Source organism: Eschrichtius robustus, chromosome 20 (genome assembly GCF_028021215.1).
Source record: "Eschrichtius robustus isolate mEscRob2 chromosome 20, mEscRob2.pri, whole genome shotgun sequence".
Lineage (NCBI taxonomy): Eukaryota > Metazoa > Chordata > Mammalia > Artiodactyla > Eschrichtiidae > Eschrichtius > Eschrichtius robustus.
The window spans coordinates 52,088,866-52,115,306 of record NC_090843.1 but is presented as its reverse complement, the minus strand read 5'-3'; the positions used below and the strand labels follow the sequence as shown (position 1 = coordinate 52,115,306).

General features: G+C 35.9%; 1 protein-coding gene and 1 non-coding gene across 5 annotated transcripts in view; both read right to left on the bottom strand.

Moving 5' to 3' along the window:
* Positions 1–1,237: 1,237 nt before the first annotated feature.
* The window catches only part of NSRP1 (nuclear speckle splicing regulatory protein 1), a 60,055-nt gene continuing 34,851 nt past the window's right edge, over positions 1,238–26,441 (bottom strand). For all 4 annotated transcript variants that reach the window (XM_068531281.1, XM_068531284.1, XM_068531283.1 and 1 more), the window contains 5 exons: positions 17,542–17,598; positions 6,801–6,929; positions 5,680–5,887; positions 4,709–4,817; positions 1,238–2,754 (listed from right to left, as the gene is read on the bottom strand). In XM_068531281.1, the coding sequence (XP_068387382.1) occupies positions 1,716–2,754; positions 4,709–4,817; positions 5,680–5,887; positions 6,801–6,929; positions 17,542–17,598 (1,542 nt within the window). In that variant the 3' untranslated portion in view covers positions 1,238–1,715. The remainder of the gene's footprint in view (positions 2,755–4,708; positions 4,818–5,679; positions 5,888–6,800; positions 6,930–17,541; positions 17,599–26,441) is intronic.
* Positions 11,044–11,182, bottom strand: LOC137755701 (U4 spliceosomal RNA). The gene has a single exon (XR_011072086.1). It is a non-coding gene; the product is annotated as a U4 spliceosomal RNA (small nuclear RNA).

The window sequence follows — 26,441 nt, the reverse complement described above, 5'->3', positions numbered from 1 at the left end:
CAAGAGTATGGGATTAACAGATACAAACTGCTGTACATAAAATAAATAAGCAACAAGGCTTTACTATATAGCACAGGGAATTATATTCAGTATCTTCTAATAACCTATAATAGAATCTAAAAAAAGAAAAACTGAATCACTATGCTATATACCTGAAACACAATAATGTAAATCAATTACACTTAAATAATTTTGTTTTTTAAATATGTAACTTTTCCTATCTAAACCTTCCATGCTGCTTTAAGTCTCTGAATTACCGGGAGAGGGAAATCAACAGTTTCTTATCAGAACTCTCCACCTCCAGTCTCTTTCTCCTAGGCTTTATCTTGCATACTATAGTCAAATGAAATCTTCCCAGTTTATGGCTTTAGTACGACAACCCTAACAAAGGAATCCAATTCTCTACCAAAGTTGAAGATTTTTAGCCTGTCACTCATGGTCTTCCATGATCTCACCCTAACTCTTTCACAGTTACATTATACTACACCCCTCTGTGTACACAAAGTCAGTGCTTTTGAAGTGTTTGTCACTGTCACTGATATATTTTAAAGTATTAGGGTGTAACCGATATTTAATGTGTCAGTCAAGAGATACAGGCATTAGCTTTCTTGCTACTTTTCCTTTCTGGTTTAAAAAGTATAACAAAATGATTTATGAATGCTAAATTTGATCTTTTATATATATTTCCTTAAAGACAATATTCTTACTAAACTATGTTTATCCTTCTAAAATAAGACAATGTGGTAACTCTTCATGAAGTATGAGATAAAAATAGCACTTTCTTAATGGGAAGACTGTTAAGAGAACTGTTTTCTCTGTATGATTCATCCTTTTCACATGAATAAATTATTTACAGTTTATAACTTCAAATGGTTAAGTTTCAAAGAATACAGAAATTTTAGTTTTATTTTGATATATAAATAGAAACTCTAATAAGATGTACTATATTTTTTAGAGTATATTAAACAAGACATGTTCATAAATAGGCCACCTGGATCTTTAGGTAATTTCTTTAGGCTGAGTATCTCCATCTTTTCACCCTCAGCTAAAACTGATTTATACACATAACCAATTTACTAACTTGCTAGGGTTCCAGAATTAAAGTGATTTTTAATTAAAAAAAAGAGAAATTACGGCATGACATGAATGACATTATTTTTAAAATAAAATATAAGCATCAATTAAACATACAAATATATCACTATTTTTATTTTCATTTAAGTGAGTATGTTGTGGGCTAAAAAGCTTAGACAAGATGTGTGATCTGTATTTTACACTTTAATACAAATTTTAGAACATAAAGTAAAACAATATTCTCTGTTCATATCCACATATTTTAATCTGAAACATGACATTTATAAAACAAACAGCTCCTGCAACAAAAGCAACATAGAAGAGTTATTTAAATTATTTTTTAATGGTTATAGTGGAGCCAATTTTCCTCATTAAGTACCTACAGGGATTCAGCACTCTCTTTAGGTTGCTTGAATACAACCAAGAATGTGGTATTGATAAGTAAATATTATATATTTAGTTAAACATTCAAGATAAAAGGATTGACTTCTGACTTAAATCTAAACCAAAAATGAATTTTGAAAATATATTTTAAAATACCCTCCCAACCACTGTTAACACACTCCTTTATGTGTTCACTCAACATTTTCCAGGAATTATAATTTTCTGTGCTTCCACAGGTCTTCCTATTGGGGCAGTTATCAATCATCATCTTTCTCAATGTATGTCTTTGCATTAACCCGTGCCATTTGCCGGGCCAAGTATCTGTCTCTCGCTGACATTACAGTTTCTTCGTTGCTCCTCTTTGCAAACTTGTTCACTGTCTCGTGTGGCCTCTCTTGCTCTTTGCCAGTCCCTTGGCATTCCTCTGTGATTCTGTGTTTTGCTCCCAGTGATGTGTCAGAACTAGAGGGTTTCTCTGGGTTTCTTTCTTTGTCCTTTTCCATGTTTCTCATTTTATTGGCTCTTTCCTGGTTAAGGAACCTATCCTTTGCCCTTTCTTGATTTCTTTCTGAAGATTGAACACTTACTTCTCGTTTTTCTCTATCTCTGTATTTATCACTGTTTTCATATCTTTCTTTCCTTGCTTTCATATGCTCTTCCTTTTCTTTGCTTTTCTCTTCCTTCTCTCCTCCTTTCTCAATGTGTCGGTCATAATCATTTCGTTGTCTGTCTCTTTCTTGCTCTCTTGACGGGTATTTCTCCCTGTCTTTCTCCCTTTTCCATTCCCTATCATTTCTTTCTCTCTGGTCTCTTCCCCTCAGTCTATCTTCTTGTTCATGCCTCTTCCAGTGTGAATCTCTGTAACTGGCCTCTCTGTGCCTATGGGAATCCTTCTTTTCTTTGTGGTAATCACGGTCAGCGTAATAGTTGTCCTCCCTGGATTGTCTCTCTTGGTGCTGATCTTCTCTTTTCTCATGTCCTCTTGACTTGGAACTTTTTGTGTGGTATTTGGTACCATGCTCTCTTTCTTCACTAGATGACCGTGAGTGGGTATGACTCCTGTGATGCCTGGAGTCACTTTTTAAGGTCTCTGTGCCCTTTTCCCTTCTGCAGTTCACTTTATTATCATCTTCCATTTCATCATCCTCACTGATCTTAGCATCCAAGTCACTGTCTGCATCTGGGTTTTCCTCTACTTTCACAACAGTTTGGCGAATGCAGTTCTCATGAGGTGTTCTGTTTTCTGAACTTACTTCATCAGAATATCCCTTTGATTTCTCTTCTTTTATCCCAGACCTTAAGAAAAATAATGTAACAGAAAATGATACATTATCAATTATAGTAAATAAATGAAGTGTTCATATAAAGTTCATCAGTACTTAAGTCAATACACCTACACTATATAAACCTTCTGATTATCCCAAATTCGAAAAGGTGCTGCTGTCTATTTACCTTGTAAACATCTGCAAACTAGTATTTTCTAACCATTCCGAATATTTTCAATATTGGTAGAAATGAAAAAGTAAAAATCAGCCCTTCTGTATGGACCACTAGAACCTTCAGGCAGGGGTCTGTGCAAGGTCTTCATTTTTGCCAAGTACAGACAAAGAATAATTGGGAAAAGATATATTCTGAATATAAGTACTAGTTTACAACATAAGGTTCAAGTTGTGGTTTTGTTGGATTTTTATTTTATTTTTAAAAATATTTAAAAATAGTCCTGGAAGAAGATGAAGATAAATTTTTTCACAGCAAAATGGTGACAAAACCTAATTCTAAATATCACTAAATTATCCCTCTCATGACTGAAAAGGCACCAGCATCCTGCTCTACCCCTTGGCATCTTTTACAACAAAATGGAAATATGTGAATCAATCCAGCTATTACGATCAGTTACATTAACACTGTTTACATCACCTACATTTTCCCAGCCAATAAGCATGGTTAATTTATTTACATTACACATTTATTCTCACTAATCACTTACTCACCAAACAAAGCAACAACTATGGTTCTCTAGCAATTGCTGGCAAAAGTGTCTTGGCTAAAGGACTCACTAATAGTTAGGAATTCTATTATTAGACTCTGGGAATTGCAACTACTCTATGACATTATGGAGTTAGTTTCACAGCTGGCCTCACAACATTCCAGATGAAACTCTAATTTTTCATTCAAAAATTTCAGTCTTCAAATATGCTTTCTGAGACTCACAATTCTCACCAATTTTACAATCAAAACCTAGTAGTTGGGGTGTAATCCCTTCTCTTCATCCTTAATTCCATTCTCCTGCATCTCCTCCTTCCCTAGCAACAAAGACTCAGACCCTCTTATCTGAATGTTTCTATTCCAAAAAATGATTTCCTTAGATACAAGTTTAAGACAAATTTTACCTTCAGCTATATACTTACACCATAATCATTTCACCATCCCTATAATATTTTATAATTTTATTCAAAAATCCTCCAATCCTTACTTTCTAGACCAGTATTAATAGAAATGTCTACAGAAATGGGGAATTCCCTGACGGTCCAGTGGTTAGGACTCAGCGCTTTCACTGCTGGGGCCCAGGTTCAATCCCTGGTTGGGGAACTAAGATCCCACAGGCTGTGCAGCATGGCCAGAAAAAAAAAGTGTCTACAGAAATAGTAATGTCTATATATCTGTGCTGTCCAATATGGTACCCACTAGCCAAATGTGGCAATGGAGTACTTGGAATGTGACTGTTGTGACCAAAATTTTAGATTTAATATAATTTAAATTTAAACAGCTACAGGTAACTAGTGGCTACATATTGGATATGCACTTCTAAGCCCTTGATTATGTGAATCTTATGTTTTATGGAGGCTAGGTCCTATTTATGAAAAAAATATACTTCTCTTTTTGGGAGGAGATATGGGGATATATGTATATGTATAGCTGATTCACTTTGTTATAAAGCAGAAACTAACACACCATTGTAAAGCAATTATACTCCAATAAACATGTTAAAAATATATATATATACACTTCTCTTTTTATATACTATCTGAACTTGCGTGTAGAATTACTATAAAATAAAAATAAACTTGAACTAAACGTTTTTTAATTAAAAAACTGTAAATCCCTAGTTATTCATTCAATTAGGACAGGTTGGGCTAACAACACAATATGCAATACTGCAATCCTCTACTTCCAGAGAGTTAAAATGATCCCACAATCACAAATCATGAACAGTATCTTTCTTCTACATATTCCATATGCCACATCTCACCTGGCTTCACGAAAGCTGCATGTAGGTACTTCCTCCTCACCAACTGCTTGATTTAATAGGTGCCTATAAAATCCACTGAGATCGCTCTGCTTGGTTACATCCAAACATGCTAAGAGAATGAAAGCAAAAGTGAGAATAATATATTCAAAAAGGCAAAATGCAGTTCAGTTTCACAGGCATAGAGTATGTAACACAGTGTATGAACTAGTCTCTAGATCTATATAGCCTTCAGGCCAAATTCGGCCTGCTGCCTGTTTTTGTAAATAGATTTTTATTGGAATGTAGCTCTGTCTATTTACTATCTGGTCCTGAGTGGTGCTCTAGATGAACACATAGTACATGCTTAGACCAAGCCTTATACATTTGGTTTTCTTCCACTTAAAGTTGATAAGCATTTGCCAATTAAGCTATTTGTAAGTACACATTTTACTTAGACCTTGAGAAACGACCAGGAGTAGAAAGCAATGAAGTAAAGCACTAAGGTATTCTTTGGCCTCTGCACATCTTTGTTCTTTCTTGAATTAATGTTATTCTTTTTGTAAATGCCCAGTTAATGCTCCTTGGGCAATGTTACTCTAGTTTTCTCATCCCAGGAAATATAACTAGGATTTCAATCTCAGTTTATACTGCTTTTGACAAATGTCATGCTTTCCATGCCTTGTAATCGATGTTTTTACATTTGAAATCATTTTCTAAGGCAATGACTTGTGATAATCATAGTTTTAAGCAACAAAGTGAGATGTAATTGAAAAGTTCAGTAGAAGTAATAGTTACTAAGAGTGCAACTGTGTTTTTAGTTAAAATCTCCTGTTTTATAATATACATAACATCATATATCTTGTACCCTGTATTCATATACATAAATTATGACAACATTAATAATCTAAAAGTTCAGTGACGAGCAAGTGGCTAACCACAGGGCAGAACTCTCCTGTTTGTTTCCTTCTACTCCTCTCCCTCTTCCATTTCACCTTCAAGCGCAGCAGCCCTCTTTTCTCTTTCTTCCTCTTCAGCTCTCTCTTGCAGTTTTTTCTTATAAGCAGATGTTACAAATGCCTCTTTATCATCAAATTCTCCCTTTTCCATTTCTCGTTCTCTTTGTATTTTCTTTTCCATTCTTTTTTCCTGTTCCTTTTTTCTAATCTCAACTGCTTTTAGTAAGTTGTGAATGTACTTGGGCTAGGGGGAAAAAAGTAAGATTATTTAGGAAAGAGTCAAAGATAATTAACTGCTAATATTCTATTTTTATCATGAATTTATTACTATAGAAATTCATTAAGATAGAAATCCAAATAAATAGGACTGTCAACTTCTCAAAATTCAATATAAATTTACTAGCAAGATAATAAAATTCTTTTCAATAGAAATTTAAGTATAAAAACAAAAAATTATTCAAAATGGCATTTTTTAAAAATTTCAAACTAAATAGGTCATTTTCCCACTGTTTTTCCTCTCCCTTTTTACAAAATGGTATTGTCTTACTTCTTCAACAGATACGTGAATAGGAAGGCTTCTGACTAATTTTTCACATCAGTTGAAATACAATCATTTAAAATAGCAGCTTTAATATCATTTTACAGCACCACTTTATCTGTAGATACTGTAAGATGTAAAGATCCTTAAATACCAGTCTGTGCTTTGTGAAAGAATAAGAGTGATAGAAAATTTGAACTTATTTCATTCAATCTCCACACCCTAACTTGTTTTTTCAAACTAAAAATACGACCATGTTACACGCAGATGATTCAGTTACCAGCTAGGAAGCAATAAAAAATTATAAGACACCAAACATGAACAGGAGAAGAAGCAGTACAAAGACTTCCTTAGGAAAAACTTTCAAAAAATAATCTGCAAAAGTTTTAAAGCAAAAAAACAAAATTTATAAAATTGTTAGGTAATTCTCTTGCTCCTGTTAGGATACTAAATATATAGTTTCCTAGGTTCTCAACCAAATCCATACTATCTGGAACTAGGGGCTCTTCACACTTCAAATACCTAAAAGCTGTTTCTCAGATCATTCTCATGTTGAAATAAGCGTAAGATACAAAATGCAGGTCAAGGTCAAAGAAACTTTGTATTTTCAGCTACAAACCTTTCGGTCTTTTCCCAAAAGCAATTTTGGATTACTTTCTTCCTTTTTTTTCTGCATTTCATCATAAATACTGTCATATTCATATACAGTAGAATCTTCTGCAAGGGCCTTCTGGATTTCCAGTTTGGTCTTTAAAGAAAACATTGAACATGTTTCAAAAATATGAGCCAACTAATAGATAACTACAAAAAGTCTAAGTAATTCTTTTGAGACAGGATCATAAATCAGAAATATATCATAAAAATTGTATCAATCACATTTTAAACTTAAAGCACTTAGAACAGAACCTGACAGAGAGTTAAGTGTTCAGTAAACATTATTATCTATTCACTTGTACATAAACAGAATTATCTACAAAAGGACCAGGGTATGACTTAGAAACACCTAACCTTAATTTTGAGATGCCTATATTACATATTAAACTTTCCTATCATTTTTACTTGTGTTACCAAATAAAATGTTCAAGTTTCAAATGGTAGGAAATACCTTTTTTTTTTTTGGTAATTGAAAAATACTTTATTTTTAGAGATGTCACCTTCAGAATTTAAAATAAGCAGTATATTCACTACAGAAATTACAATACAGGTAGTTAAAAAAAAATTTGTCTGTGATATGTTTTTCATAAAAATATTTTAATAGGGACTTCCCTACTGGCACAGTGGTTAAGAATCCGCCTGCCAATGCAGGGGACACAGGTTCAATCCCTGGTCCAGGAAGATCCCACATGCCACGGAGCAACTAAGCCCATGTTCCACAACTACTGAGCCTGCGCTCTAGAGCCTGTGCACCACAACTACTGAAGTCCACACGCCCTAGAGCCCACGCGCCACAACTACTGAGCCCACGTGCCTCAACTACTGAAGCCCGCACACTCTAGGGCTCACGTGCCACAACTACGGAGCCCGCGTGCTGCTACTACTGAAGCCCACGCCTAGAGCCCGTGCTCTGCAACAAGAGAAGCCACCACAGTGAGAAGCCTATGCATTGCAACAAAGAGTAGCCCCCACTTGCCGCAACTAGAGAAAGCCCGTGCACAGGAATGAAGAAGACCCAACGCAGCCAAAAAACAAATTAATAATAATAATAATTATAAGGAAATATTTATTTTCATTGAAGTATAACTTACATTATGATTTGACATTTGTATACATTGTGAAATGATCACCACAGTAACTCTAGTTACCATCTGTCACTATACAAAGTTACCAAAAATTTTCCCCTCGTGATAAAAACTTCTAAGATTTACTTCCTTAGCAATTTTCAAATCTGCATACAATATTACTGACTATAGTCACCATGCTGTACATTACATCGCCATGACTTATTTACTTTATAACTTGAATTTTGTATTTTTTTCTCTTTTTTTAATACATTTATTTATCTTATTTATTTTTGGCTGCGTTGGGTCCTTGTTGCTGCACAGGCTTTCTCTAGTTGCAGCAAGTGGGGGCCACTCCCCGCTGCAGTGCACAGGCTTCTCACTGCGGTGGCTTCTCCCGTTGTGGAGCATGGGCTCCAGGTGCGTGGGCCTCAGCAGTCGTGGCTCGCAGGCTCCAGAGCACAAGCCCAGTAGTTGTGATGCATGGGCTTAGTTGCTCTGTGGCATGTGGGATCTTCCTGGACCAGGGCTCGAACCCATGTCCCCTGCATTGGCAGGCGGACTCCCAACCACTGCGCCACCAGGGAAGCCCCGAATTTTGTATTTCTTGATCCCCTTCATTGATTTCACCAACCCCCCCATCCCCCTCCCCTCTGGCAACCATAAATCTTTTCTCTCTGAGTTTTGTTTTGTTTGATCATTTTGTTTTTTAGAGTCCACATATAAGTGAAATCATATGGTATTTGTCTTTCTCTGACTTATTTCACTTATTAGCACGACATCCTCAAGGTCCATCCATGTTGTTGCAAATGGCAAGATTTCTTTTTTTTTTAATGGCTGAGTAATATTCCATTTGTGTAGCATGGAATACTTTATCCATTCACCCGTCAATGGACCCTTAGGTTGTTACCATATCCTGGCCATTATAAATAATGCTGCAATGAACGCAGGGGTGCATGTATCTTTTTGAATTAATATTTTCATTTTCTTTGGATAAATACAGAGGTGGAATTGCTGGATCATATGGTAGCTCTATTTTTAATTTTTGAGGACCCTCGACACCATCTTCCAAACTGGCTGTACCAATTTACATTCCCACCAACAGTGCATGAGGGTTCCCTTTTCTCCACATCTTTGCCAACACCTGTTATATGTTGTCTTTTTGGTAAGTCATTCTGACAGGTGTGATGTGATATCTCACTGTGGTTTTGATTATTATTTCCCTGATGATTAGTGCTGTTGAACATCTTTTCAAGCGCTTGTTGGCCATCTGTATGTCTTCTCTGGAAAAATGTCTACTTAGATCCTCTGCCCAATTTTTTTTCTTAAATTAATTTTTATTGGAGTATAGTTGATTTACACTTGCGTTAGTTTCTGCTATACAGCAAAGTTTATCAGCTATACATGTATCTGCCCATTTTTAATTGGATTGTTTTTTGTTTTTGAGCTGTATGAGTTCTTTATGTACTTTGGATATCAACCCTTTATCAGATATATGACTTGCAAGCATCTTCTCATGTTCAGTAGGATGCCTTTTTATTTTGTTGATGGTTTCCTTCACTGTGCAGAGCTTTTTAGTTTGACGTAGTTCCATTTGTTTATTTTTGCTTTTGTGCTCATTGCCTTTGGAGTCAGATCAAAAAAATATCACCAAGAATGATGTCAAGAAACTTACCACCTATGTTTTCTTCTGGAAGTTTTATGGTTTCAGGTCTTACGTTCAAGTCTTTAATCAATTTTGAGTTAATTTTTGTGCATGCTGTACACTAGTGGTCCAGTTTCATTCTGTCACATGTGGCTGTCCAGTGTTCCCAATACTATGTGTTGAAGAGACTGTCCTTTCCCCATTGTACATTCTTCCCTCCTTTATCATAAATTGATTGACTATATATATGCATGGGTTTATTTATGGGCTCTCTATTCTGTCCCATGACCTATGTGTCTGTTTTTATGCCAATACCATATTGTTTTGATTACTATAGCTTTGCAATATAGTTTGAAATCAGGGAGTGTGACACCTCTTGTTTTGCTGTTCTTTCTCCAGATTGCTTTGGCTAGTCGAAATCTTCATGGTTCCACACAAATTTTAGGATGGATTGTTCCATTTCTATGAAAAATGCCCTTGGAATTTTGAAAGGGAATGCACTAAATCTGTACACTGCTTTGGGTAATATGAACATTTAATCAAAATTAAGTCTTCCAATTCATGAGCATGGAATCTTTCCATTTATTTTTGTCTTCTTCAATTTCTTTCATCAATGTTTTATGGTTTGCCATGTACAGGTCTTTCACTTCCTTGGCTAAATTTATTCCTAGAATTTTATTCTCTTTGATGCAACTGTAAATGAGATTGTTTTCATAATTTTTATTTTTGATAGTTCATTGATAGTATATAAAAACAACAGATTTCTGTATATTAATTTTGTATCCTGCAACTTTACTGAACTCATTTATTAATTCTAACAGTTTTTTTTGGCAGAGTCTTTATAGTTTTCCATATATAAAATCATGTAATTTGCAAATATTAATAGTTTTACTTCTTCCTTTCCAATTTGGATGACTTTTATTTCTTTTTCTTGCCTAACTGCTGTGGCTAGGACTTCCAATACTATGTTGAATAGAAGTGGCAAGAGTGGGCATCCTTGTCTTCTTCCTGATTTTAAGGGAAAAGGTTTCAGCTTTTCACCATTAAGTATGATGCTAGTGGTTGGCTTGTCATATATGGACTTTACTATGTTGAGGTATGCTCCATGCATATCCACTTTGTTGAGAGTTTTCATCATAAATGTAATGTTGCATTTCAACAAATGCTTTTTCTGCATCTATTGAGATAATCATTGATTTCTGTCCTTCATTTTATTAATGTGGTGTATTACATTGATTTGTGGGTGTTAAACTATCCTGATATCCCTGGAATAAATCCCACTTGATTATGACATATGCTCCTTTTAATGTATTATTGAATTTAGTTTGCTAATGTTCTGTTGAGGATTTTTGCATCTATGTTTTATCAGGGATATTGGTCCATAATTTTCTTTTCTTGTGGGGTCCTTGACTGGTTTTGGTATCAGAATAATGCTGCTCCATAAAATAAGTTTGGAAGAGTTCCCTCCTCTTTCTTTTTTTAAAAATTTTATTATGCAGTCTCTGCAGAGACTCAAAAATTGCCAGTGCCGACAATATTTCAAGTCGTCATGGAAAGGTATGGGGAAAAGTTTTCAATTAGCAATAATCACACCTCGGATAAACCTCATTGGCTGTGACACTGCCACTGTACAAGGCCCCCCTCTTCTGTTTTCTAGAAGAGTTTGAGAAGGATTGGTATTAAATCTTCTTTAAATATTTGGTAGAATTCACCAGTGAAGCCTGGTCCTGGACTTTTGTTTGTTGGGAGTTGATTACTGGTTGAACTCCTTACTAGTAATCAGTCTATTCAGATTTTCTATTTTCCCATGATTCAGTCTTGGAAGATTGTATGTTTCTAGGAATCTATCCATTTCTTCTAGGTTGTCCAATTTGTAGGCATATAATTATTCATTTTCTCTTACGATCCTCTGTATTTCTTTGGTATCAGTTGTAATTTCTCCTCTTTCATTTCTGATTTTATTTATTTGAGCCCTTTTTCTTAGTGAGCCTAACTAAAGGTCTGTCAATTTTATCTCTTCAAAGAACCAGCTCTTCAGTTCACTGATCTTTTCTATTGTCTTTTTAGTGCCTACTTCTTTTTTTTTTTAGTAAATTTTTATTATTTATTTATTTATTTATTTTTGGCTGTGTTGGGTCTTCATTGCTGCACGTAGGCTTTCTCTAGTTGCGGTGAGCGGGGGCTACTCTTCGTTGCGGTGCGTGGGCTTCTCATTGCGGTGGCTTCTCTTGTTGCAGAGCATGGGCTCTAGGCACGCGGGCTTCAGTAGTTGTGGCTCACGGGCTCTAGAGCGCAGGGTCAGGAGTTGTGGCGCATGGGCTCAGTTGCTCCGCAGCATGTGGGATCTTCCTGGACCAGGGCTCGAACCTGTGTCCCCTGCATTGGCAGGTGGATTCTTAACCACTGCACCACCAGGAAAGTCCCTTAGTGCCTATTTCTGCTCTAATTTTTACTATTGCCTTCCTTCCGCTAACTTTGGGCTTCATTTGTTCTTTTCTAGTTCTTTCAGATGTCAGATTTTTGTTTCTTGAGGCAGGCCTGTATTGCTTTAAACACCCGTCTTAGAACTGTTTTTGCTGTATCCCACAGATTTTGATATGCTGTATTTCCACTGTCTTTTGTCTCAAGGTATTTTTTATTTCTCCTTTGATATCTTCATTGCCCTATTGGTTGCTCAGTAGCATGTTGTTTAACCTCCACATATTTGTGATTTTTTTTCCAGTTTTCTCCTTGTAATTTCTAGTTTCATACCACTGTGGTTGGAATGATGCTTGATATGATTTCAATCTTTTTAAATTGATTAAGACTTGTGTTGTGGCCTAGCATATGTTCTATCCTAGAGAATGGTCCATGAGCACTTGGGAAGAATGTGTATTCTGTTGCTTTTGGATGGAATATTCTGTACCTATTAAGTCCATCCAGTCTAATGTGTCATTTAAGGCCAATGTTTCCTTATTGATTTTCTGTCTGGATGATCTACCCATTGATATAAGTGGGGTACTAAAGTCCCCTGCTATTATTGTATTGCTGTCAATTTCTCCCTTTAGGTCTGTTAATGTTTGCTTTATATATTTAGGTGCTCCTATGTTGGGTGCACAAAAATTTACAAGTGTTATATCTTTTGTTGGACTGATCCCTATATCATTATGTAATGCCCATCTTTGTCTTTTATTAAAGTCTCTGTTTTAAAGTATATTTTGTCTGATATTACTATCCCCACCTTTCTTTTAGTTTCCATTTGCATGAAATATCTTTTTCCATCCCTTCACTTTCAGTCTGTGTGTGTCCCTACATCTGAGGTAAGTCTCTTGTATACAGTATATAGATGAGTCTTGTTTTTTTACCCATTCAGCCATTCTACGTCTTTTGATTGGAGAATTTGGTCCATTTACCTTTAAAGTAATTATTGATATGTATGTACTTATTGCCATCTTGCTAATTTGTCTTCTGGCTGTTTGTAGGTCCTCTCTGGGGAAATACTTTAATGTTCCTCCTCCTGCTTTCAGGCCATCAAAATCTTATCTAGAGTTTCAGGCCAGCTCACCCCCTACCTCTTAAACGAGGCCATCTCTGAGGGCTTTTACCCACAATGAGGTCTTTCTTTTGAAGTCTGATGGCACATTCTGTACTGCAATATATAGTTCCTAAGAATACTCCTGATGTTATTACTTTCTAATTATTTCACAAATCTTGGCCTCTTGTCCCAACTAGTAAGTTCCTGAGGTACAGAGAGTACACATTTTAACTTCTTCTTTAATTGGTACATTGCCTAATGCAATGTGGAACATAAAAGTGATCCTTTTAAGTGATAGGGTGATAGTATAAATTATTCAAAGAACTGACCTGATATTCTCAGGTTTTTACATGTCAACAATTAGACTGGAATGATGTACATGCCAAATTAAAAACTTCTTTTCTGGAATATTGCTTAAGATATTAAAAAATAATTATTTTTTTAAACATTTCAACATTTACTTTAACCTCAGAGCAACAATGATTCTCCTGCCTACATGGTGAATCAGCACTGCTACTCCTTCCCCAAAACCAACCTGGAAAACTCAGACGAGGAAAACATGGAATCCAAGAAATCATCACCATCACACCAACAAAAAGCAAGGGAAACAGGACACTAAATTGTTTTAAATTGATAACTTGCTTTTTTGTATATTTGGAGAGCGGCAAGAGGGCATGTGTGTAGATATAGGGTACTGTTAATTAACCTAAGTCCCAAAATATATAAAGTAAAAACTGAACAGAAATCTAAGGAAAAACAGACAAGTCCAAAACTATAATAGGGGATTTTAACATATGCCTCTCAGTAATTAAGAGACCAAAAAAATTAGTATGAATATATATGGATTCACACAACTGGCCAAAAAAAACCATTTAGAATATTTTTTCAAGCATCAAAGGAATATTTATTCAAAACTACTGGACCACACAGTTAATCTCAACACATTTTTTAAAGACATGAAACAATACAATGCATCATCCTGGAACACAAAGAAATCATGTTAAAAATCAATAACAAAAAGGAAACAAAAAACCCCTATATGTTTAAAAATTAAGTTCTAAATAACCCACAGATCAAAGAAGAAATCATAACAGAAATTAGAAAATATTTTGAACTGAATAAGAAGTACTACTTACCAAAACTTTGTGAGATAAGCACAGCTATACCAGTGCTTAGAGGAAAATGTATAGCTTTAAACGCATTAGAAAAGAGAAAGGGCTTTTGAAAACAGCTATGCACTCATTTCAAAAGTAAGAAAAATAACAAAATAAACCCAAAGAAAGCAGAATGTAGAAAACACTAATTTGTCAGGACAGAAAGTAATGAAGTAGAAACAAACTTATCCCACTAAAACTTGGGACTGTCAGACTTTTATATCTTTTTCAATCTGGATAATTACAGTGGAAGAAAAGGAAAATCACAGGCCAATCTCACCGATGATTAAAAAAAAAAAAAAACTCCTTAACACTTAAAACAAATATCCTTAATGAAATTTTAGTAAACCAAATGCAATGGAACATAAAAAGAATACTCTATACCTATGTTGTGTTTATATCATTTACGTGAAGTGATCATTACTGATTTTCTAAAGTTAAATTGATCTTTACTGGAATGAATATAGTTCACTCATGACTTTCAAAAAATAAAACACAACAACAAACAAAACCTCAAACCAAGACCAGAAAAGAACTTCCTTAGCTTGAAAACAGGTATCTACCAAAGACCTACAGGAAGTATTATTTTAATGATGACATATTAAAAGTTTTTCCAGTGAAATAGGGAATAAGATAATAACGTTGACAACATCAGTTCTGTGCACCTGATGGCCAGATAAAAAAACTGATGGGAGAGGAGAAGAGGGGAGAGAAGGGAAGGGGAGAAAAGAAAACAAAAGAAAAAAAAAAGAGAGAAAAGAAAAGAAGGACTTCCCTGGTGGCACAGTGGTTGGGAGTCCGCCTGCTGATGCAGGGGACATGGGTTCGAGCCCTGGTCCAGGAGGATCCCACATGCCGCGGAGCAACTAAGCCCATGCGCCACAACTACTGAGCCTGTGCGCCACAACTGCTACTGAGGTGTGTCACGGCTACTGAGGCCCACGTGCCCGGAGCCTGTGCTCCACGACGGGAGAGGCTACTGCAGTGAGAGGCCTGCGCATTGCGGTGGGGGGTGCCCTCGTTCACTGCAGCTGGAGAAAGCCTGTGCACAGCAGCGGAGACCCAACGCAGCCAAAAATAAATAAATAAAAAATTTAAAAAAATTTAAAAAAGGAAAGAAAAGAAAAGAAGAAAGGTCTAACAGATAAAGTACCCCATTTCTAAGAGTATTTTCTCTTAGACTTAGTAAATGCAATCAAGGTGGTATTCTTCATGATAAAAGTTAGTTTGAGATTAAAGCAGAAGACAAGAGTTGAATCATTCTAGTGGGGAAAATAAGGTGAAAGGTAGTATAGCAGCAGCAGGCAGGTGAGAGGTAGAAGAGCTGTAGCAGCATCCCCAATTTCCAGGCAAATTATGAAAAAGTCCCACTATCAGAAAAAGTGGATTTGAACAAGCCAGAGTTAAGAATAAAATTAGATTTGGGACTTATGCTTTAAGTGAATAAGAAAAGGCAACACAGGGACTTCCCTGGTGGCACAGTGGTTGGGACTCCACGCTCCCAGTGCAGGGGGTGGCCCTGGTTCGATCCCTGGTCAGGGAGCTAGATCCCACATGCATGTTGCAACTAAGGAGCCGGGTCAATCAAATTAATTAATTAATTAAAAAAAAAAAAAGGGCAGCAAAAAATGTGAAAAGAACACTAGAAAACAAGATACCTACATGACTTGGAGAAGTCACCAGACTCTCTAGAACTAATTCTCTCATCCATATAGTGAAGAAACTGAACTTGATGGTCTCTCTAAAATTCTAATTCAAAGCACTCCAACACTTATGCTAAAGAATCAAAGTTTTTAATGTTATGTGTATATTAAATCATTTTGAGGCTGCTAAGTTACATGTTATATCTCATATGACACTAAGATATTATCTTAAAGTAACTAAAAACATAATTCTGTGCCCATTCCCCAAGGAGGCAGTAAAACACAGTGGCTAAAAGCTTGGGCTCTGCAATTTCACTGCCTGGGTTTGAACACAACTTGACCATTTACTAACTATGAGATCTCATCAAAGTCACATAAATCTTTTTTGCCTTCATTTCCTCAACTACAAAATAGAGATTATAAGAGCAATTATCCTAAAATAGGACTGCTGTAAGAATTAAAGATAACTCTTAGAAAGGAGTTGCCATAATGTCTGGCTCATAGAAAGTGCTTAACAAATTTATCCTTATGCAGGATTCTAGATACACAAGGGAAAAACAGGTGCCAAAAATTAAAGAAAATGTGGAGGAAAAGGAATTAAAATTGAAAAGAAAGGTACTTTGCCACTGTTTAATTTCATTATTTTCTACTGCAGCTAAATCTAAAATACACTGGTAGAGTAGGAGAAAAATTACTAAACCTCCAGGCCTAGTTCTGTAATGAGCTGCGTGATCATGAGGGGTAACATCCTTTTGAAGTTTTAAACTTCTTTATCAGGACCATGGGCAGGTTTGTGAGAATTTTAAAAAGATAATGTATGTATAAAAGTACTTGGAAATACTATACAGTATACATAAATATAAGGTGCTAGCAAGTCTACCGAAAATCACCTGATATTCCCCTTCCTTACTAGATGAGTTTGAAGTAATTATAAAACTGTAAAATCATTTTGGTTGGGGCTTCCCTGGTGGCGCAGTGGTTGAGAATCTGCCTGCCAAGGCAGGGGACATGGGTTCGAGCCCTGGCCAGGGAAGATCCCACATGCCGTGGAGCAACTAAGCCTGTGTGCCACAGCTACTGAGCCTGCACTCTAGAGCCCACAAGTCATAACTACTGAGCCCATGTGCCACAACTACTGAAGCCCACATGCCTAGAGCCCGTGCTCCACAACAAGAGAAGCCACCACAATGAGAAGCCTGCGCACCACAACGAAGAGTAGCCCCCGCTTGCCACAACCAGAGAAAGCCCGTACACAAAGACCCAACGCAGCCAAAAAATAACTAACTAAATAAATAAACAAATTTATTTTTTAAAAAAATCATTTTGGTTGATCTTTTGTTTTTTTTTTTTAGCAAGTAAGCTCATTAGCAGGAATTATTAAACCATGTAATCCATCGTCAGACTAAGTCATCTGAAAGCAGAAATGGGTTTAATCTACAACACAGCAATAAGGAGCTAATTCTTCACTGTGTTTTGCTCCTTTAAAATTTATACAAGAAATCTGAAATCTATGTAAATCAAGAAACATCTTATACATTTTCAGAAAACAAGTGTCAAGATAAAATTTTTCCTTATACACCCTTACTCTTTTTAGTCTCAGGTACCTAGACACCAAAACTGATACTTTAAAATGTGAGCTGAACTACTTACTTCACCAGATGCATTTAATTCACTCTTCTACCTTACCTGTTTCATTGCTTGCTTCTTAGCAGCTTCTCTCTGAAGGCTTTCACTCACGGAGGTCTATAAAACAGGAAAATGCTGTCACTGCTTCAACCAATTTACAACTTCTTTTCCAGTATTCTGGTTGGCAACGAGTCCCTTACTTATGGTTAAAAATAGAAAGATAATATTATGAATTAAATTAACATTTTCAAGGTCTTCACCCTAAACTTTAGGAAATGAATGAATCTTCATTATAAATCATCAGGGTGTAAGAGAAAATAAAATGGTACAGGACAAGATGAGGTAACATGGGTTTTCAGTTCCAGCTTCACCACTAAGTTGTTAAACTTCTATGGATTTCATTTGCTTTGTGTACATATGTGAGTGTGCACGTGTTGAGTGTGGGAAAATTGGTCCCTTCCAATACTAAAATGGTATGATTCCCAGCAACAAAAAGCACATTATTTTAATATTCACCACTGAATATAGTATATCAAACTCTTAGTACATGCTGAAGGCTCAGGGACAGCCAGGACTATCTGTCGTTATTATCATTCAATAAATATGTACTGAGAAGCATACCATAACAGGCATTGTTCTAGCTCCTGAAGACAGCAGAAAAACAAGAACAGTCTCTGTGCTTGAGAGATAAATGGTCTGAAAGGGAAGACAAATAACTAAAAGAGATAATCACAATATAAATGTGATAGGCAATATAACAAAGGGATAAAAAAAGGGCTGCAGGAGAACAGAGCAGGAGACTAAATGTATAAGGAATCAAGAAAGGCTTTCCAAAAGAGATATGACATTAGACCTCAATCAAAAGGAATTTCAGAGAAGACAAGAAGAGTACAGAAAGTAGTAACCACATGGGCAAAAGTAAAGACTTGCAGCTAAGAAAAGAAATATAATTAGAATACTTAGGAAAAACTGTTCCCTTAAAAGTATAAGGCCTTGTAAATATACTAACCAACAATGAAATGTACACACTAAAGGGGTGCATTTTATGGTGTGTAAATTATACCTTAAAAAAAAAGACTACTAATGAATTATAGTTCTCTAGCCTATTGACATTTGCTATTTCCAGCTGTATAGTATCAACTGGTGCATCCTTTGTTTTCCATGGCAACAAACAGAACAAAATAAACCTATTTCTAGTTTTCTATGACCATGCAGATGAATAAAGTTAACACACAAAAGCCAGACAATAATAACAGAATACTTACTTAATAAATTAAAAGAAGTGTACAGGCAGAGACTAAGTTTTACTTTAGGTGACAGTAAATTGACTCCAACTAGAGGAAGAGATGTTGATAACAAAAATAATAATAGTAGCTAACATCTATAGAGCCAGGTGCTATTATGCTAAGTTTATTACTTGTGTATTACATGTATTACTCATTTAATTCAAATGTCCCTGTTATGTAATATGACACATTTTTCACTCATTAGAATATAAATTTTAAACATGAAAATATTAAATATTCTAGTAAGTATATCTCATGAAATTCTAATGCATTTTGTTTGTTTGTTTGTTTGTTTTTTCACGGCTTGTGGGATTTTAGTTCCCCGAGCAGGGATCAAGCTCGGGCCCCACCAGTGGAAGCACCAAGTCCTAACCACTGGACCACCAGCGAATTCCCTCCAATGCATTTTTATGTCTCAGTCTTTCTAATTAGTGTATACTAAATATATTTTTCTTGATCATTGAGTCAGTAATGTCCTCAGGATTGACTAAAAGAGTAAATCCCCAAATGCTGGACTTTTACTTATTTTTATTACTTTTTCCCACCTCTCCTCCAGTCAGTCACAGTTCACAGGCTGTTACTTTCAAACTGGTTGCTTCAACCTGAACTACTGAACTTGAAAAAACAAAACACAAGTCTATGACTTTTTAGACTTTTATATAACGTAGAATAAGCAGACTGGGAAGGGCCTGCCAATGTAAAGTATATATACTTTGAAATATCTCAAGAGACTTTGTTTTCATGCTTATAGCTGTTTAGAAGGACGAAGTCTGACCTTTGAAAAACATCACTTGTTATTACTTACGGGGTTGATAACATATGGAGAGAGTAATTTTACAGATCCTATCCACCAACTTATATCCCTGGAATTCCAAGAGCATCAGTGGATAAAGAGGTAATTCTGAACCTACGCTGAAAAACTCAGGGAGGACTGTTTCCTTTTGAAGTTCATGTCTCAGTTTTCTAGCTAAAGGAACTCTAACAATGATTATTAGTGGTGATGGCTAAAATGTCAACAACCTGTTTAAATACATATACACAAAAAACTAAAAATGAAAATAGTAGCAATAAAACTTCTGCTTCAGTAATAGTGATCCTATATAAAAATCAGTAAATGTATTAAATGACATTTTAATCTTTATCTTCTACATAACAAACATAAGAAACTGTAGTCTAGATTCATACTGGAGACAAAATAACTGGTAAAATTAAACACAAGAGCAATAAGATTTTATATTTTAAAGGTCAAGTCTTTCTAAGTTTTAAGAGATATCCTTAAATTAAAATGGCAATACAAATGTTAAGACAACTTTTAATTTAGTCTGGTTTCCATGAAAAAGGATATGCAAGAGAAGAAAAAAATGAGAAAAGCAGGTTGTCCTGCATAAGTCAGGGAAGGTTTCACCTTATTGAACTCAGCAAGAAACAGATTTCATACATGTGCCCTACGAATAAAACAAAACTAAAATATGTAATAACTGCCAACATGTCAGCCTCTAACTTTAGAGTTCCTATACTGCATGGCATAAGGGGGAAGTACAGAATAACGGTCAAAAGTGTAGGCTCAGGAATATGACTGACTTTCAAACTATGCCCTCTCTCTTACTAGCTGTATTATTTCAGATATGTTACTCATCTATATAATAGTACCTATCTCACTAGGTTGTTTTGAGGATTAAATGAGATAACATGTAAAAAGTACTTGACAAGTATGTGGCTTATGCAAGTGCTCAGTAAAGGTTAGCTATCATTACTACCATTATTATTACTATGCTCGTATTTAAGAACATTTTGGGCTGAAGAAATGTTTATATTTAAACAAATTAAAATTATGTGAAAACAGTAGTTATAAGTTTTTTTCCCTTGGAGTATTACAGTTAAACCAAAGTGTTCACCAGAAAAGCATGTACACTATGTTCCACTTTATAGTATATTTATCAGTGTGTTTAATAAACATAAGATTGGCTTACTTGAAGTTGGACAATATGATTCAATTTGCATCTACTGAAATAGAAGAGTCTATCCTGTTGAATATTTAAAAGGCTGTACATGTTTTCTTTTGTGTGTTAAGATTCCTTAAGGTTTCATACTGAGTACACCAAAACACAGGAAAATAGAGGATGCAAACATTTGAATCCTTTACTAGCTATGGGAGCTATGGCAGAGCTAGAAATGGGTTTTCTAGAACTAAGAGTGGTTTTACAAGCAACTATAAATGAAAATACATTGCCCCAAAGCATGAGATTAGAAAGAACTCTTCTTTTTGAGAGAGTCCTCTGTTGTGCTGCTGTAATAATCATTGGATGATGGGAGGTGATAGTACGGAATGACCAAATGAATGGACATCCTCCTTTAATAACTGCCCGGTTTGGGGTGGGAGTTCTTGTTAAAGAAGTATATTTTTTTAAACTTTATTTTGAAGTAATTATAAATTCACTGGAAGTTGCAAAGAAATGTACAAGAAGGTCCTTCACCCGGCACCCCCCACAATGTGAGCATTTTGCATAACGAGTAAAATACCAACACCAGGAAACAGACTTTGGTATAAACCACAAAGCTTATTCAGATTTCACCAGTTTTACATGCAAAATCTGTGTATGTGTATAGCTCTATGCTATTTTATGACATGTATAGATAGTTTCGTGTAACTGTCACCACAATCAAGATACTTAACTGTAACATCACCACAATATTCCTTAGTGCTACCCTTTTATAGCCATACCCACCTCTCCTCCCCTCCCCACCCCCATCCTTAATCACTGGCAACCACTAATCTGTTCTCTATCTCTATAATTATGTTACTTCAAGAATGTAACATGTTAAATAAATGGAATCATTTCTCCCCTCCCCACCCCCATCCTTAATCACTGGCAACCACTAATCTGTTCTCTATCTCTATAATTATGTTACTTCAAGAATGTAACATGTTAAATAAATGGAATCATTTCTCCCCTCCCCACCCCCATCCTTAATCACTGGCAACCACTAATCTGTTCTCTATCTCTATAATTATGTTACTTCAAGAATGTAACATGTTAAATAAATGGAATCATTTTGAGACTAGCTTTTTTCACTCAGCATTATTTTAAAGGAATGTATTTTGCTTAGTACAGATATTACAAAACACTTCAGTTCTTGCCACAAAATATTCTAGCCTGCAAGTGACCTAAGGAAATATAGCTGTTAGAAACTGATGATGGGGGCTTCCCTGGGGGCGCAGTGGTTAAGAATCCACCTGCCAATGCAGGGGACACGGGTTTGATCCCTGATCCGGGAAGATCCCACATGCTGCGGAGCAACTAAGCCTGTGTGCCACAACTACTGAGCCTGTGCTCTAGAGCCCGCGAGCTGCAGCTACTGAGCCCACGTGCCACAACTACTGAAGCCCGCACGCCTAGAGCCCGTGCTCCGCAACAAGAGAAGCCACCGCAACGAAGAGCAGCCCCTGCTTGCCGCAAATGGAGAAAGCCCACGCACAGTAACGAAGACCCAATGCAGCCAAAGATAAATAAATAAATATTTTTTAAAAAAACAAAAAACAAACTGATGATGGAGGCTGAATATGACCAAACCACAATACTGTCATTAACTGATTAGTTTCCAAATTAGCAGGTAGGCAATTATCTTAATTCTATGTCTGAAGACTTCACAGAGCAATAAGAGTATTCATTAATGGTGCCTTCTAATAAAACCACAAATTATCATCAGTTTTAAATTTAGGAAGACAAAGGGGCTTTATCTTAAATTTTAAAAAAATTCAATTTATAAATTGGGTCAAATACAAACTTTTTTTTGAGGGGGAGTCACACACAGCATGCGGGATCTTAGCCTGCGTCCCCTGCAGTGGAAGTACGGAGTCTTAACCACTGGACCACCAGAGAAGTCCTGAAATGTAAACATTTTGACTGTCCTAAAAGCACAAAAACTACTGTATTACACTGGTGTTTCAAAATGTTTAGGTTCTCTACCAAAAATCTCAGGGAAATACCCTTTAAAAAACCTGTAGTAGCTCCCTGAAAATGTTTGAACTTAATTGAACAAACATGTTCAGAGAACCCAGTATGTGTATAGCACTAAAAGTGGAGGAGGAGCCATATTTGGTCAACATCTTAATTTTTTATGTCTAATCTAAGAGTTGGTACACTTACATTAGCTTTAATTCCAAATAAGAAATGAACATGAAGAAAAAGAATATAAAAACCTGGCCCATTTTATATATACAACAATTCTTTCTCTCTCTACACACACACACACGCACACACACTATTATAAAGGGTAAAGATGCGATCATCAAGTATAAGCTCCATGACTGCAGAATTAAGGAGAACACTGCAACTGGATTTTCTTAGTCTTTATTACCTCCATTGTTCTTGTAGAGAATAAAAACTATTTACTAGTGTTTTGTTTCATTAAATTGCAGTCAGATATGACATGACTAAAAGGGAGACTGTTTTAAAAATCTTTCCGGTTAGCTCAGATAAATGGAAGAGAAAGCACATGGTTGTGCAGCACCTTTCTTCCACCACTACTGGGTTGCCTCCTGGGCTGTGGTAACAATCAGAAGAGAAATGGCTCTGTATGTATTACTGGAACTCCTTCATCAATACACAAAATATAGTTTAATGACACTGGGGAAAAATTACAGATACTGGACCATTATTTATATTATTAAATTATCTTTCTCCAGTCATAAATTCTTTTTAATTAAATGAAAATTCAGAAAAGGGTTGATTTTTTTTTTTTTACAGAAACTAATCTGTTATTCCATAACTAATAAACCACAAAGGGAAAAAAATTACCTATGGGCTTCTTTCTGAAAAGAGAGGTTTACCTATCTACTTATCCAAAACTGATCTCAGTTAAAGAAAAAACAGTTCAAGAATCAATCCTTCCTTGGGCTTCCTTGGTGGCGCAGTAATTAAGAATCTGCCTGCCAATGCAAGGGACACAGGTTTGTGCCCTCTCCCGGGAAGATACCACATGCTGCGGAGCAACTAAGCCCATATGCCACAACTACTGAGCCTGAGCTCTAGAGCCCGCAAGCCACAACTACTGAGCCCACGTGCCACAACTACTGAAGCCTGCGCACCTAGAGCCCATGATCCGCAACAAGAGAAGCCACGACAGAAGCCCGCGCACCACAACGAAGAGTAGCCCCCCCTCACCGCAACTAGAGAAAGCCCGTGCATAGCAACGAAGACCCAACACAGCCAAAAAGAATAAAAATAATTAATTTATTTATTTATTAAAAAAATCAATCCTTCCTTAAATGGCTTATGGCTACAATCTTCTGTTGTGCTCTTAGAACTTAGAAATGAAAAATTCCTGTTCTTTTTCTTTAAACCTAGCAACAGATCATTTATTAAAGGTCTTACAACTCAGTAATCTGTATTATGGGCTTTATTTGTCCACATTCACATGACTCTTTTAAGTACAAAGCCTGTTTAAGAGTTGTGAAAAATACAGAAAATTTTTATTATATAAACTCAGACAGAAAAAGATGTGGCTCTGAACAGAAAATTTCGAAATAAGAAAATATAAATGACCATTAACTATATGAAAAAATGTTCAGGGCTTCCCTGGTGGCGCAGTGGTTGAGAATCTGCCTGCCAATGCAGGGGACACAGGTTCGAGCCCTGGTCTGGGAAGATCCCACACGCCGCGGAGCAACTGGGCCCGTGAGCCACAACTACTGAGCCTGCGCGTCTGGAGCCTGTGCTCCACAACAAGAGAGGCCGCGATAGTGAGAGGCCCGCGCATCGCGATGAAGAGTGGCCCCCACTTGCCGCGACTCGAGAAAGCCCTTGCACAGAAACGAAGACCCAACACAGCCAAAAATAAATAATAAATAAATAATAAATTAATTTTTTAAAAAAAGTTCAATCTTACCAATAACTAAAAAGATGAAAATGAAAATACTAACTTTAATCACTTATCAAATTGGTAAAGATTTTTTAAATGATATCATCCAATACTGGCAAGGTAATGAACAAAGATATACTCCTGCATTGTGAAAATGTGAAATAGTTTCAATTTAGCAAAATGTATCAAGAGAGCCTGAAAAATATCCATTTCTTTTGATCCAGTAATTCCACTTACAGTTTATTCTAAGGACATAAAAAAAAGATGCACAAAAAGATTTAGGTACTATAATATTCACTGTGTTATATAATGGGATATCTAGTCACATTAGTGAAAAACTTTGAACAAAGTAAGATTGGTTAAATAAGTGTATACTCCTCAACAGAAAGTTTTGTAGCCAATTGAAAATCTGTTTTCAGCAACACTTAATGGTATGGGGAAACTTTAAGGCTACATGCATACTAGTCCTTGTTCACTACTCAAGAAGCCACCAGATAATCATTCCCTCTCATACTATGGCCACACTGCTTCTTGCGTATTTTACCTTGACTCAAACCTCCCCATATCCTCATCCTCTCTGATGAACTTCTCTTTCACTTCGACTAAAAACTGGCTTTTCCCTAAAGACATCTTTCATTTGAGGCTGCTCATGGCTCATATACCCTGTACTTCAGATTAGGAGGCTGTGTCTCCTCCTGATTCTAGTCTCATACACCGTAGGTAAAAATCCCTGTTCCTTTGAAGCTCATGCTATATGATATATGACTATGTTACCCTTACCCCTCTCTTCTCTCAATTCATGAACCCTTTATTACTTACTATCTCTGACATCTTGAGCTCAGTCTTCCTCTCTAACTTTACATCGTGCCATTACCCTGGCATGCCATCATCATCCCAGATAATGCATACAACAAACACTAACCTTGTTTTCCTCATCCCCACTTATGTTTTAAAGGTTTTTAAGTCTCCCTTTTAGTCATATCATATCTGTCTGACTGTAGTTTAATGACTGTTTCCTCTCTACTTCAGCCACCCTCTCACGGTCACTCTTGTTACTACCTGCAACTGCCCCAGCTCTGAAACTATAAACTTGTGCAACCCACCTGATAACCACCACTACTCTTCTAACTATATTCCACTGAACATAAGATGTGCATTATTTCACATTTTAACATTGCTGAAATCCGAATACACCTTACAATCAGTGGCATCACTGAATTACTGTCAAACCAGAGGTATTCTTAATACTTTAGTTGATACTACTGCTTGCATGTGTGAATATTAAAAGTATCAGCACCAAAACTTGTAGAATGAGCATCATTGAATGCTGATGTAGCATTTCTTAAAATTATGCAATTTTGTGGAGATAATTTACTTTTGTCTCCCACTTGGGATTATTACTTAACATGCCTATTTCACCACCTCCAAACACCCTCCTTATAAACGTCAAGTTTGATGTCAGAGAGAATGATATAGTGTGGAAAAACATTGTCTGAGTGAAAAAGTGAGTCCAAAAAATACTATATATGAAAAAGTTTTAAGAATTCCTTAACCAATTAATTTCGCTTATATTTTGTTTTATGTATGTATAAGAGTAACCTAAATTAAAAAATTTGTATCTAATTTAGACTAAAAGAAGCCTTTCAATATTGTATCGTGTACTAAATATATAATTAAAATTCTAAGTGACAGGAAAGACTGTCATATTTAATCGACAGTGTTCTTTTTTTCTTAGTGGTACATAAAATAACAGTGCAACCTACAATGTTTTCGATTCAATGAAATACAGTAGCTCTCTTGATCATTTATTTC